The sequence below is a fragment of the Somniosus microcephalus genome, chromosome 18 (assembly GCF_052327205.1).
Source record: "Somniosus microcephalus isolate GS21.2 chromosome 18, FLI_Smic_1.0, whole genome shotgun sequence".
NCBI lineage: Eukaryota > Metazoa > Chordata > Chondrichthyes > Squaliformes > Somniosidae > Somniosus > Somniosus microcephalus.
In genome coordinates this window covers 20,914,534-20,929,924 of record NC_141004.1, presented here as the reverse complement: position 1 = coordinate 20,929,924, position 15,391 = coordinate 20,914,534, and the positions used below count along the sequence as shown (strand labels likewise).

Genomic DNA, 15,391 nt, shown 5'->3' with positions numbered 1-15,391 from the left:
TTTTTATGTCTGGTGGTCGTGAAAGGTGCTGTATAAATGCAAGTCTTCCCTTTCTGTCTTTTAATTTGAGACATGACATGGTAAGTCTAGCATGCTTTGGGTGACTTGGAACTTCTGGGGTTAGAAATTGGGCCGTGTTGCGCCTATTTTGCGCCCATAAAGAGGATGCAACGAGGCCCAATTTTGGGGACCAATGTCCTGGGCCCCAAGGATGCCTGAAAAAATGTCCCATCCAAACTTGGGCCAAGCCATTTCGCGGTCGTCCCTGGTGTCCGCCTGAAACAGGCGATAAGCCCCATACGTATATAAGTGAGGGCGAGACAGTCGCTGGCAGCTCGCTCAGATTATTCAGATGAGGCCCGAGGGCTAATGAGTTTGTAACTGAAGTGCGGTGCAGCCCACATCCCCACCCACAATCAGAGCTAACAAAAACAGAAACAACAGAAAAAATGTTTGCAATACTTCTAAGTTTATTATCTTTTTGCTTTTGCTGAGATGCTGTAATAAAGAAATGAAAGTTCCCCCCAAAAAAGACAGAAAATACCTGACATACACCAACAAGGTGAAATCACGCTGCGTGATATTAGTAACAAGCACAATGGGGATAATTGTCACCTTCACTCTCTGGGCGGGTAAACTCCCGCCCGCCATTTCTGAAAATCGGGCAGGTTCTATAGCGAAGGGCAATGCTGTACGCCAATCTACCGCCCAAGCCGTGCAGGTGGAAATTCCCCACCATGTGTGCGCGTGAAGATCCTTTATCTGCTGCTTTAAGAGTGATTAACACGTCTGCTCATAATGGACAGAGGAATTTCATACAAACACATTCATGTGTTTTACTAACACCATACAGTGTGCTTTCCACCCACAAGTCTGGATTCACCACAGAGGCAAACACCTCAAATGGAGATGTCTTTTGACTCTGGAATGGACCATCACTCATACAATCAATTGCACATAGCAGTGAAAGGTTCAGTCCAACGTTCAGGCAGGTCTTCAATTAGGGTTCAAGGCAAGAGAAAGGACAAAAAATATAGGAGTGCATCTACAAAGTGGTTTGTCATCCAAGGTTGACTTTGCAAAATTATCAATTTAAAGCACATTTTGATGAGCCATTCATTGGATTTGTAGGTCAGTTTGGTCCGATTTAATTAAAAGATTTCAGTTCATTGACTTTATTCTAGGGGTTTTTCTTTGCTACATCTCATGCAAAATCAGATGAGCTTGAGTACTCTTTAACCAGAGGCTCGCCAGGGTTTTATTTGAATTCTTGTTACCCTATGGTCCAGTGCTTCAATCATTGTGGATGAATGAGCAAAGGCCACAAAATGGGATCTGAATGTGCCTTAAATGAATAAATGAAAACTTGGATGAATAAATTAGGCAGCTTGGGCAAAGCCCATTCGGTTGTTTCCTCTGTCAAAGATGGAATAGTATGGCCCAATGAAGACATCTCCCAGAATCCAGAGCCCTCCAGAAGAGGATGGAAGATACATGCTTTCAAATCCACTTAAGCAGTCACCTTGCTCCTGGAAGAAATGCAAAGTGTGAGAGTCAGTTCCCTAGAACTACTTTGTTGCTAATTCTGATTCTTCTGTGTGTATATTAATAAAAAATGAAAAGAACATCCACAGTTTCTTCTTTAGTGATCACTATGCTATGTTAAATCAAAAAATTCACAGAAATGTAAATTCTTTGGTCCATCAGTCTCTCAATTGGTCCACCGATGTGCCACAGACACTATTCTACATTACACATTCATGGGTGCAGTACTGACAACACTCAAGAAGTTCGACAGCATCCAGAACAAAGCAGTCCACATGATCGACAGGCCATCCAGCACCTTAAACACCCACTCCCTCCATCACTGGCACACCCGGGCTGCAGTGTGTACTATCTACAGGATGCACTGCAGCAACTCGCCAACATTGCTTCAACAGCACCTCCCAATCCCGAATCCCCATCACCTAGAAGGACAGGAGCAGCAGGTCCATGGAACACCATCACCTCCAAGTTCCCTTCCAAGTCACTTACCATCCTGACATGGACATATATCACTGTTCCTTCATCGTCGCTGGGTCAAAATCCTGGAACTTCTTCCCTAACAGAATTGTGGGTGTACGTTCACCACATGGAGTGCAGAGATTCAAGAAGGTGACTCACCACCACCTTCTCAAGAGCAACTAGGGATAGGCAATAAATGCTGGCCTTGATAGTGACGCCCATATTAAAAGAATGAATAAATAAAATATTAACATCTTCTCTTGCTTTATTAATTGATATGGAAGTTCATTTTTTAACTAAATGTAGTACAGTTACTCAATCTTACCACTTTGTACATTTTCATTAATTTTCTGCTCATTTTCTTATCTTACAGTTAACTGAGAAGCAATCTTACTGGATACTGAAGTCAGAGAACATAGTCAAACCATTCAAAGTCAGGTTTATCGAATTAAAACAAAAACATACCATGATTGTGTATTCAGATGGAGAAAGGGGATAGTCAATTCCATTGATTGTGAAGACCACATCGGGCATGTTGGACAGATTGTTACAGTTGATGGAGTACTGTAAAAAGGGTGAAGTATTTAACAATGGTCGTCAGTAGAATGTTCTCAGAGAAGCATTGCAGGAAATACTTGTATAAATAGCAAAATCAATGATGTAATCATTGGATGTACAGTTGGTCACGTTTAAAAGCAGCAAAAGTGCCAAGATGGTCCCGCGAGGAACCTGCGTCATCGATCCCGGTGGATATTCTGAGGTTTGTGGGGAGGTTCCCTGCAATCTAAGAGTGTATGGAGGCCATCTACCTGCCCCCAGAGGCTGTAAAAATGGCCGTTAATTGCTGGGCTTGTGGAGGAGGAACTGTTGGGGGAACCCCCCAGGATGAGAGTTAAAATGCCTCCACTGGCCCCCTTCGTAAGGGGGTCAAATTTAAAAAATATATTTTTACCCTGTCTTTGGGGGTGCAGGCTGCAACCCAGTTCCCTCGGTGGGACTCACATCCACCATTTAGCAGCCTGGTTTCACCAGGTGTCCCGGCATTGATGATCCGTTGGCCTTTGAGAGGCTGGGCTTACCAGGCACACAGGAACTCCCAGCATTGAGAATCTCCAGCCCTCCAACATCAGTAGTCTTGCTTGGAGTTGGTGGAAGCTCCACCCTTCACAAGATGCCCGGGAAACCCTAACCCAAAGGCGGGACCAGCCTAATTTGTAGCCCTACAGGCGCTCTACCACCTGACTTACAGTGGGAGGGCAGTGGAAGCCCCATAGATTCCTGGCTTAACAGGCCTTAAATTTAGTCATTTTGATGGGAGCTAAGCTTGATTCTTGAGATCCTTTTGGATCTTGCAGCTAGCTACAAAAGTCAGAAACAAGGGCACCACTGTAAGTCTTTGAAGTTAATGGTCATGCTTATCAAGATCAGGGATGTTAGCACTGGGAAATGAGAGTTTCAGGTACCTGTCAGCATCCAAGCACTCCCAGATCAGGGACTGCAGAGTTAGCTACAGAATAAACTCTTAAGTAAAGCATCATCTTATAAATACTACAAAATGAAAAATATATCACTAGAACCACCTTTGGTTCATTATAAAGTCTGATCTGTAACATAGAGCCTTACCCCGCCATAGTATCCTTGAGTTGCACCAATGTATTGCTGGATCTTGCTGATGGGTCCAGTGGGACCAGTGAGCAGAGAAGTACCAGTATCAACGATGGCCTGACAGCCCTCACTGCAGCCCACAACCTGCCCATTGATTGTCACCCTGAAAGAGGAAAAGGTGGTTACAGTTGATTGAATGCATTCCCTCCCTAAACCTCTCCGCCTCTCTACCTCTCTCTCTCCTTCTTTAAGATGCTCCTTAAAACATACCTTTTTGACCAAGCCTTTGGTCATCTGCCTGAATACCTCCTCATGTGGTTTGATGTCAAATTCTGTTTAATAAAGCTCCTGTGAAGCATCTTGGGACACATTACTACATTAAAGGCACTATATAAATGCAAGTTGTTGCTGTCAACCCTCAAACTAAGATATTTGTGAAAAACACAAGCAGAGCTGAACCAAAGAGGTGAATCTAAATTTAAATATTCCAATATTGGGTCAGACATCTTCCAGGCATCCTATGGGCATGGGACATTGGCCCCTGAGAATAGCCTGTTGTGCCCCTTTTACCTCCGTTAAAATAGGTGCAACGAGGTCCAATTTGTACTCTCGCACGTCTAATGAGCAGTCGGCCCTATTTCTCGTTCATTAATTTTAATCAATCAATCAGTTTTAATGAACAGCAAATCATGCAGGATGGATTCTTGGCACATGATTCTCCAAGTACTCCGAGTGTGTGCTCTCGGCGAGCAATGGCCTGCAATAACTTTACCCTTAGATGGATTGAGCCTCTGTTTGCTCAGGCTGGACTTAAACAATAGTCCAATTGTGGCCTGGAAGCTATCGTTGAGTTAGCTCGTTCCCTGTGTTTATTCCTGATCATTGAAAGGTGTTGCAATATCATCACACTAACTCAACTGCTACCCCATTGTACTTAATATTTCCACTTGCAATGTTGAGTGCAACTTGATTGTTACAGAATGCGTGCCAATTGTGAAATGGGTCAGTCATTTACCTGTCCAAGCTGATTTGCCAGTAAGTTTGGTGAGTGACGGGCACCCAGTTAATTTGACCTGTGTAGTGGTTTGGATCAATTCCACCAAATACAACTTCACTTCCGGACTGACCAGCCTCTCTGAAAAACAATTTAACCAGAATGTTATTGAAATGAGCATAAACAGAGATACAAAAATTCCTGATCAACAATATGTTTTATTGGCTGGCCCAATGTGGCATCATTAACCAGTGGAAATTAGACCAAAGTCAATATTTTGCGAAATAAATAAGAAAAGAGAACTTGATCGTCACTGTGCTGGTTGGAATGAAACATTGTTCTTTCCATAATCCCTGAAAGAGATTGCAATTATCCAATTTCCCATCTTGGATCTATAAGTCAATTAAAACATCTAAAGGAGTTGAATTTGTCCATTGGGATCCAGTTGGATGTGCTTCGACCTTTGCTAGAAGGTGAAGAGGTCACCTGACATGAAAACAGTTCATCCAGGTGAGAGAACAAACACAAGGAAGGGCGAGCAAAGGCCCATCGGCTTTATAGAAAGAAGGTTCTGTGGTGACCTTAAGTAAATACCCTATTATCAGCAGGGAGCATCGGAGATGGAAGTACAAGAAGGTAAGAAAACCAACCTGCTCAGGTAAAAAGCAAACAGGTCCTGTTGCACCAGGTCATCAGACATCATGTTATCAAACACAGGTGTGGCCCCTGATGATGCAATGCTTGGATAGGCCAATCCGAGAATCCCATCAAACGAAGCGTAGGAGAATGAACTCCCAGGTTCAGTCTCACTTAAACCAAATTCCTGCTGACTGATAGCTATGTTCGATACCTAGACAAAAGGAAAAAGCTAACTTGTTCTGAAGAATTATTTTACTGAGAGTCATCAACAAACACATTAGCGCATTGTTATCCAGGTCACACATTACTTACATGTTACGACAAAATGCTTGTTGTTCCTCGGGCTGATACTTTACCAAATAACAAAATTCAGTATTGACTGGGCAACAGTTTAGAACATAACATAAGAATTAGGAGCAGGAGTAGGCCATACAGCCCCTCGGGCCCACTCCACCATTCAATAAGATCCCCATATCTCTTGATTCCTCTAGAGTCCAAAAATCTATCTGACTGCGCCTTCAATATACTCAACAATTCAGCATCCACAGCCCTTTGAGGTAGAGAATTTCAAAGATCCACAACCTCTGAGTGAAAAAATTCCTCCTCATCTCAGTCTTAAATGGCCAACCCCTTATCTTGAGACTATGCCCCCTAGTTCTAGACTCTCCCACCAGTGAAAACAACCTCTGTCAATCCCCCTCAGAATCTTATATGTTTCGATGAGATTACCTCTCATTCTTCTAAACTCCAGAGAGTATAGGCCCAATCTAATCAATCTCTCCTCATAGGACAATCCTCTCATCCCAGGAATCAATCTAGCTTTATTGATACAGGGTTGTGAAAATCCACAGCTGTTCCTGAGCAATCCTGACCTCACAGGAACCTGGCGTATCATTGGCTGTGGTTTCACTTACCTGGTCAGAGGTCAGCAACAGTGCGTGTGGGCCCCATTTGGGGTCCAGGGTGAGGTTGTGACCAGGACCCCTGAAGATTTGAAAATATTGTTTTTTTTAACTGTTGATAGCAACTTCCAAGTATATTGAAATCCTCTTGTAGTTTTTCCTGTTCAGCTTTGGAGTCTACCACCTTCGTTAGCTTTGTATCATTGGCAATTTCAGAAATATTAAAAGTGAACGGCCAATGATTTTTAGTTCTTTGTTGTAGGACATGTTACTGCTGAACGATAAGGAATTGTCATAATGCTTGACTTTAATTTTTTAAATGAGATAATAGGAACACTACATTTCTAAATATCTTTGATTGAATTCTATCCATTGTTATGAACCTATAAATTAGCCTAAAAAGTATAAGTCCCATTGACATATTGACTCCTGTTACCATGCTGAAGCCCTTCACCCAACAACAACAGCAACTCGCATTTATATAGCGCCTTTACTGCAGTAAAACGTCCCAAGGGGCTTCACAGGAACATTATCAGACAAAATTTGACACCGAGCCATATAAGGAGATATTCGGACAGATGGCCAAAAGCTTGGTCAAAGAGGTAGGTTTTAAGGAGCATATTAAAGGGGGAGAGAGAGGTAGAGAGGCGGAGAGGTTTAGGGAGGGAATTCCTGAGCTTAGGGCCTAGGCAACAGAAAGCATGGCCACCAATGGTGGGGTGAAGGAAATCGGTGATGCAGAAGAGGCCTCTAACATTACAAAGCTCCCTATTGGCTTGTTGCAACATGATCTATTCAACTAACCAATACTCTATGCCTGCATTTGAAGAATGTATTGGATCTGATAGTAGGAGATATTAATATTCAGGGAACTCTGACTTGAATGGGCAATTTAAGAATTTTGACATTGTTTTGTCATAACTTTGTTAGTAAAAGTTACATTATACTTACAGTGACTGTGTCATAGCCCAGGATCCCAGTCATACTGCCTGAACCATACTGAATGGAGAGCGTTTGGTCATCTGTCTGAAATGTTGAGGACTTGCTTGGTGAATATCTGTTGTGGTTCACTGCAAAATAGTACACGTTTCATTACACTCAATTTAATGGTTTGGTTGTTTTATTCCACTACTGAGTTAAGGATAGATCTTACCAAAAATATTCTTTCTAATTCTTCATTTGTACCACCATTTCTTTCTGTTGAATTTTGCACTCATTTAGGTGAGGGGTGTTGGTGCTGGCTATTGAACCACTTTACATATCAGCCAACCAGCAGTAGCATCAAGAGTTCACAGGGTCAAGTACAGCATGGGTTAGATTTAGAGGAAAGCTACCTTTGTGCTGTCCAAACAATGGGCCTCTGCTGTAACTCACCAATGTAATATTTTCCGTTTCTCCGTACAACCATCGTATGGCTTCTCTGAGTCAGATTGCCAATTCGTGTCACAGCAGGACAGTGTTGTCCTGTGGGCCCATGATCATGAGGAACTAGGTTATGACGGCCCAAGTTGATTTTATGTAAGAGACCTTTGGCCCATTAACGCGGAAAGAAAAAAAAGAAAGACTTGCATTTCTATAGCACCTTTCACAGCCTCAGGACATCCCAAAGTGCTCTACAGCCAATGAAGTACTTTTGAAGTGTAGTCACTGTTGTAATGTAGGAGACACGGCAGCCAACTTGCGCACAGCAAGCTCCCACAAACAGCAACGTGATAATGACCAGATAATCTGTTTTAGTGCTATTGATTAATGGTTAAATATTGGCTGGGACAGCGGGGTGAACTCCCCAGCTCTTCTTTGAAATAGTGCCATGGGATCTTTTGCGTCTACCTGAGAGAGCAGATGTGGCCTCGATTTAACATCACACCTGAAAGATGGCACACTCTGACAGTGTAGCACTCCCTCAGTACAGCACTGGACTGTCATCCTAGATTTTGGTGTTCAAATTTCTGGATTGGGACTTGAACTGACAACCTTCTGACTCAGAAGGCGAGTGTGCTACCAACTAAGCCAGTGCTGACCCAGTATGGGCTGGATTTAAACCCAGTTCTCTGAGTGAAAGGCCAGTGCACTACATAGTCCCAGAGCACATTTTTCTAGCATTATTTTCTTTTATTAAGCATCCTTCCTAACTGGTATGACACTGCAGTAATGTGATTAAATTCCATTATCCAATTATTTCACAAACTCATCGAACAGAAATCATAAACGTGTGTGTTATAATTAGAATAAGTAGTCAGTTGGATATATAGCTTTAATTTACAGCATTGATGATTACTATGTAAATTAAAAGTTTGACCTAGTTGGTTTTACATCGCTAAATTGGATCAACTTTTAGGAGTATGTTTTGTGCTGGTGGCACTTGAACATCGACTGCCACCGTCCATGTCGACAAAAGTGGGCTTCTGTAAGTCAAATCTTTGAAGAAACAAAGCACCAGGCCTCACAACTCTAACAAATGTATTTTCATAAACATTGACACGTTGAATCAATTGGCTGTATTTTCAGAAGGTCTGGATCCACCAAATACTTTTACCCTTAACGCTCTTAGCCACCTTCTGTAAGTTTATGTGTCCTTTAATTGGTGATCAATTGATTGTGCCCTTGGAACACTTTCCCAATCAATGCCCAGATCACTCAGCGGAAAATGCCAACGAAATCTTGGGAAGTCTAACTGTTTACGTATACTTACTGCATACTTGGCTGTTACAGTAAACTGATGTGATCCAAAGGTTGGAGGAGCCAGTATCAAAGATGACGGTGAAGCTCTGTGGTGGGGTTCCAATGGTGATTGCTCCAAAATAAGACATCTGTCAGAATATTTTATAGATGAAACAAGGTATGTTATAATTTACCAAGAGTTGCTGTATTAAATTTCAGTGCATATAGACACACACTGAGGCAGATGTTCAAGTTCCTGTGCTCAGGTGTATTGGACTGTCTAGGCACAGCTCATAGAAGCAAATTAGGTTGGAAGGAGCATGTGCCTGTATAGGAGTTTGCCCGATTTTCCTCCCCACACTGCACCCCTGCAAACCAGTGCACCTCGTCACAGGAACAGAAAGACCTGTATGATTGAGAACAAAGGGTGTTTTGGACTAACCCTAACCCTAACCCTAACCCTAGATGTTGTTACAAGCACAGCATCAGTATTCACTTGTACACCAACAACACGTATCTCTCTGGCACCACTCTCATCTTCAGGCTGTTGCTGTCTTGTGTGACTGCTCGCCGCACCATCAAGTCTTGGATTTGGGTTGTGGTCGGCTTTGACCTGACTTTCTTATCCAGAATGGTTATCACCAAGACTGCTCATGTTGCTCACTTCACCCTACCTCTCTCTCATCAGTACAAAATCCATAATCCATGCCTTCATCACCTCAAGTATCGATTTCTCAAATGCATCCCCTCCCCCAATCTTCACAAGCTTCAGTTATTTCCCCGCTCTGTGGTCGAGTTTTTTCTCCCAAGTTCCTGAGTGCTCATCACTCCTGTCCTTGTCACAGTTACCCTGCCTCCCAGCTTGTTGGCTCCCTCATCCTCATTTTCAAATCCCTTCAGTCACACTGCACTTTATCCGAGTGATCTTCTCCAGTCGTAGATACCAGCCCACAAACTCCACTCCTGGAGAGAGTGAAGAACCAGCTCTACTTTAGAGTTCAAATCCATCCGGCCTCCGACTCAAACCACCCAGGCGGGAACGCCGCCTGTTCCCACCGGCTTCTTGCCAAGAGTTACAATCAGCCTTGAAAACTCTTCTTTCACTCACTTTGCTCCTGTTTTCTGACGTTCTCTCCACAAACTACTTCACCTCACTACCCCTCTTCCCCCATTCAAAGACTACCTAAAAGCCTAGCTCTTCCATTGTGTTTTTTGAACCCCTGCTTAATCTTTGCTGTTTCTCCCCCTCCCTAAATTATTCATAGATGTTCTTCTACATCAGGGGTGCTATGTAAATGCAAATTGTTGTAATTGCATTGATTTTCCATTCCTCAAGAAAATTTTACAGATCTAGATTAATGCTCACCTACCTCGTAGAAACAGAGGCCTAGAAATTGGGTATAGCCCCGCCAGCTCGTTTGCGCCGAAAATTTTGCGCTGGCCACGGAGCCAGTTGCGCCCGTCCCATATTCACTTTTAGCGCCCCAAGGCGGAACCGGGCACTGTTCCAGGGTGTGCCCGCCCCCGCTTGGGGCGCTGAAAGTGAATTTCAGCGCTCCCGGTGCCGCTGCGCCACCCGATGCGGTGCGACAGGCTGCTGTACTGCAGGCCTCCTCCTTCTCTTAAGGAGGAGGTGCCTGCAACGGCCGGAGCCGCGATCGCGAGTGCCGGCAAAAGAGCCCGGCACAACGGAGAAGTGCCGGGCTCCACGGAAACCAGCTGGCAATGCCGCGGGGGGGGCGGTGGAGGAGGCCAGGGAAGGAGGTGCGGGCAGGCGGCCGCCGAAAAAGCAGCCGGCCGCACCTCCACCTTAAAGCGCCCCGCTAAGGCTGCAGTAAGGACCCGGTCTCCCGATGTTGTTAGCGGTCACCACGGAAGAGGCGGCCGCTACTGAAGATGGGGGTCGGGGCGGTAGCGGGGCGGAACCGGGGCACTGCGCACACCGATGACGTCATCGGTGCCGGCGCAGCGCTACCGGCTACCGCCGCCATTACCGCGGCCCTCAAAATCAGCACTACCACCCCTACTGGCGCAGAAGCCCTCTTTGGGCTGTAACTGGGCGCAAAGCCCACCGAATTTCTAGGCCAGAATGCCTTGCTGCTAAAATTAAAAACAGTTTACCTACTCTTATTTTCTTTAGGAATTTTTCAATGCTAAATATAATTTCTAATTATATTAATGCAGTATATTCTCCATCAAGTCACATAACCTAAACTCTGTGATCCTGGAGATCTACTCTTTACTAACACATTCCTTGAATAACACAAGGGCGGGGGGTGGGGGGCTAATGATAACATTGGGCAATAATGTAAAATGGGCGAAATCGGATCAGCCGCCCATTGTACAGCTGCCCCGATTTTAATTTCCATTGACTTCAGTGGAAGCCAAAATCGGGAGAGGTGTATAATGGGTGGCCAGTCTGATAACGCCTGTTTTACACTACCTCCAAATGTCGAAATTAACCCCATGCGCCCAATAACCGGTGCAAAGCTATGGAGGTCTACTGCAATAAATACAACTGACATGGAACTTGAGGGCAAATTCACCAATGCTGCACTCCCAGTGGAGAACTATGCTCGGAAGATAGGGCTGCTACTTTGCAGCATTGGATCTCTAAGTTTCCTTCAATCTCAACTCTCCACCGGGATCAGTGAAGTTGCCCTTAAATTTCCTCAGCAAAAATGACAGCGATTACTTACGTCCAAATAGTTTCTAAGTGGCTCGCCTGAAGCCAGGGACTGGCTGTTGAAGAGTCCTGCATATTTGGAGTATGGATTGTGTGGGTGATTCTTCAGAAATTCCCCAAGTAACCCACGTTCTTCAAGAGCCTTACGGGTAGATTTACCTTTTATCAAGGGAACTCTGTGAAGATAAACATGACACACAGTAGGGGGTGAATCAAAGTTGTGAGCAACATGCCCTAGTCTTTTAATTAAACTCTGCAGATTGCGGGACTAGCATTGTAACAATGGTTCAAAATTAGGTCAATCAGAGATACAAAAACCTACTTCAAAACAGCAGTTGCTTGAACGTTAATTGAAATAGGTGTAGAAAGAAAAAAGAAAAGGAACTTGGGGCCTCGATTTTAACTTGGGGAGGGATCGGTGAATTGGGCTGGGGGAATCCGGGGAGCACGACAAACCCGCATGCCGAGGCCTGGAGAGATTTTAACTCTTGGGCTCATTTCCATATTCAGACTCGGACTGCCACTCAAACCCGGCAAGAATCACTGATACTTTAGCGCAGATGCTATATTGTTCTCTGTAATATGCTTGGAAGGAGATCATCAGAAGCAGGTAAATAATTAGTAGATAGAGGTATGTTAATAAATGTACATTGAATTATCTCATGGAACATGACTACGATGGAAGAAATATTTCATGTGCAAATGTTTAAAAGGAAAGAGAACTTAAAACTATCTCCTACTGATCCTGTTAGATAGAAACTGCAGTACAAAGAAACACTGCACAAGAATGGAAATTTAGATACATAGATACAGATAAAATAATAATTTCCTACCTGATTAAACACTCAGAGAGCTGAATGCAAGCGAGTGCAATGAGTAGCCACTTCATCTTGTCCGGCACTTCTCAGGACGTTGGCGAGGTTTGTGAAATGTCTGGCTACTTTTATACAGGTCTGTACCAACCAGTTCTATTGTCCATAAAGTCAAATGATGTAGGTCATCAAAAAAATTTGCGGTTGTATCGTCCTTGTGGAAGGACACACTCGGACTCCAGGTGTTATTTAATAATTATCAGCTGATATTTTTGACAATCAAACATTTTAAATGTCAAGCTTTAGAACGTAGAGCTGATAAGAGAACCACATGCATATTTGTTAAAGAAGATAACATATGGTTCTTGCAAATGTAAGTGTTTAGCTCTTTGAAGCCAGTATGATTATAGAAACCTAGAGCATGTTTCAAGGGTAAGGAACGCATGTGGCACATTGTTGCTTTATATGAGATCTCAAGCTCAGGGGAAGCTCATTTATTTTGTTTTCACTGAATTACCTAAAAGTTTCAAACAAAGGTCACATGAGGAACCTGGAAGCTGAGGGATTACGTGGTCATATCCTAGATTTTATCTGGGCTGTGTAGCAGCCTTAGGATCTACTTAAGGATAGATGGGAGACTCAGTGAGCCCATCTCAAAAGTGGAGCGAGGCAAAGTTGTCCACGGTCGCAAATTCTGTTCAGTGTCTTAACCAATGACGCGTTAGATGACATTGTTATGGAAATGTCTGTGCCAAAGAATGTTGGCGTTTATTTTCACAGCTGGTGTGTTGTTGCTGGACAGCGCACTCCACGCGCCATCTTGAACAATTCACTAACCAGCGCAGTATGGTGGTGAGCTCAAGTGCGTGATTATGGTCCGCACCATTCCAAAGGGAATCTGCGGAGATACTAATTGAAAGATATAAGGAGACTCTGTCCCACTTATCGATTCATATTACTAGCTGGGGATTCTGGTGGATGGCGAGATTAGCTTGGACACAGCACTTTGGGACCATAGTGAATAGAGGTGAAGGGCGCTCTTGCTGTTCCTCAGTGCTAGAGAAGATGTATATCCAAACAGTTCCCCTTTACTGTTTAGACTGCTTACTTTGGCCCATATTTGAGATCCAAGACCAAGTTGTGGGATGAACTTCTGGTATAAAAGAAGGAAGGGACTCTTCCCTACACCAATCTGTTATTAAGCACCTTGGAGAGGGAAGCCACCTCATGGAGAGCATGCCTTTTGGCCAGAACCCTTTACACGAGGACCTAGATAAGCACTAAACACAGAAAATGCTGGAAATACTCAGCAACATCTTTTGGAGAGAGAAACAGGGTTAACGTTTCAGGTCAATGACCGTTCGTCACTGTCTTCTTCCAGGAATGCCCATTTAGATAAGCAGTTGGACTTGGATCTCTTGAAGTTTGCTGCTCCTGTCCAGTCCCAGGAGCACCAGGATTTCCTGACCTGAGCCACGTTAACGTAAATGCGATTAACATCACGCAACAGGTTTTTCTATCCTTTAGGCTCTCGATCCTTTACAATAGTTCCTAAATTGCTCAAACAACATACATCATAAACAGCATACAGCTAGCTGTCCTGTGTCTTCTGTATGTTGGGGAAGGGGGTTCAGTTTCAGTTTGGGTTTACTTCCATTCGTGGTTAACGTAATCTGGTGGATTTTCCGATCAGGTCTCTGATTGCATGCTACTTGAGTAATGCATTATTAACACATGCACTGACCCCATTTGAGTTTGTGGAGTCAGTCACATTTGCTTAATGTGGGGCAGGATTACAGCCCATATTGGGCCTGGCATTGGGAGCTCGCAAAAAAGCTGTGTAGGAGGGGTAAATTTAAAGGGATGTGGCTACTTAAAGGTAACTGGCCACATATTGTGGTAAAAATGTTGGTAAACTCTACAGGGCCTGGTAAAATTTTCAATGCCTATTTCAGTCTTTTGGTAACAAAAGTGCCTGGAAAATCCCAGTGGCAGCAAAATATATTTGAAGGCAAGAATCCAAGTCTATGTTCAAGTGATGGAACAGCACAACACTCCAACCCCTCATTTGATGGCTGGCGAAGTGGGATGGTGCAAAATGAAGTGTTAGTGAGGTTGGTGCCCGATTTTCTGTCTAGGTCACCACCCCGATAGGACAGCATTGCAGCATCCATGGAAGAAGGGTCCAGCTGACCATTACTGCCATGAACACTGCTGCATTTTAGTTCTGCACCAGGCTCTCTGCTGACCCAGAGTCTGTGGAGCTGATTCAGCAAGGTAAGGTCAGCACTCCTCTGTCTCCAAATGTTGGTCGGAGGATATCAGCAGGCGGGCACATTCTGCCCGGCATCTCCCCATTGCTCCATCTCTTCTTCCTCCAAAACCATTAATAAAGGAGAATTCCCATTGGGAAACCCACTGCCCCAATATTGGGGGATGCACCAAAGCAATGGCAGTGCCGGAAGTCTTGGCACAAAATTTCCTGACTAACTAAGTGGAAACGATAAAACAAGTTAAAGAAAGTGAGAGAAGGGTTCAGCAATAGCCTCAAAATGCAGCTTATTAAATGCACATCTGCAAGCAGGACACCTTAGCAGTCCTGGCCACCCATTTTACATGAGCAGATATATGACTGAGTGTTATACCAGCGTAAGCGCTGAGAAATTCTGAGGACATTTCAATAATCCTCTTTGAGTTAATTTTAATATGATTCACTGAGAACTGACAGATGCCTGTAGAAAATCTGACTGGAAAATGGTGATAAATCTGATCTAAATGTCTCCAGCCTTTTTTCTGATCAGTTGCACCTACTTGTTGCCTGTTACTTGCACTAATCTACTCTATTGAATCAATAGCAAATCACATGCAGAACTTCACAGGTTCAGGTGAGATCAGCTGTGCGGCAGGTGTATAATGGTCTCAGAAAGTGCGGAGAGGCATCCCACACAGAGTAGAACCCAGGATGTAATTAGCACGTCCTTTATAAGTACTTTAGATAATGCAATTCCTACACAGATACCCACTTACTGTGAAGTGGGGTTCTCTCACCATTGTCAATTTACTATCTGCCTGAGGATTACCTCTAATA

The 15,391-nt window shown here is 43.9% G+C and overlaps 1 protein-coding gene across 2 annotated transcripts; it reads right to left on the bottom strand.

The window, feature by feature from the left end:
* Window positions 1-715: 715 nt before the first annotated feature.
* On the bottom strand, window positions 716-10,324 carry LOC147105097 (pepsin A-like). 2 transcript variants are annotated; one of them, XM_086011180.1, is made up of 8 exons: window positions 10,172-10,324; window positions 8,837-8,954; window positions 7,096-7,214; window positions 5,254-5,453; window positions 4,625-4,744; window positions 3,628-3,772; window positions 2,470-2,568; window positions 716-1,529 (listed from the first exon to the last, which is right to left on the bottom strand). In XM_086011180.1, the coding sequence occupies exons 2-8, from the start codon at window positions 8,952-8,954 to the stop codon at window positions 1,380-1,382; spliced, it is 951 nt and encodes a 316-aa protein (XP_085867306.1). In that variant the 5' UTR covers window positions 10,172-10,324; the 3' UTR covers window positions 716-1,379. The 2 variants fall into 2 exon arrangements, with proteins under 2 accessions (XP_085867306.1, XP_085867304.1); XM_086011178.1 differs by having other exon boundaries at window positions 10,176-10,324.
* Window positions 10,325-15,391: the final 5,067 nt, after the last annotated feature.

Excerpts from the sequence above, each read along its gene's own strand:
- LOC147105097 (XM_086011180.1), bottom strand. The coding sequence starts at position 8,954 with ATGTCTTATTTTGGAGCAATCACCATTGGAACCCCACCACAGAGCTTC. Across the intron at positions 5,454-7,095 it reads TGGGCTATGACACAGTCACT|GTATCGAACATAGCTATCAG; the intron begins GTAAGTATAATG and ends CCTTTTGTCTAG. Across the intron at positions 3,773-4,624 it reads TGGCAAATCAGCTTGGACAG|GGTGACAATCAATGGGCAGG; the intron begins GTAAATGACTGA and ends TTCCTCTTTCAG.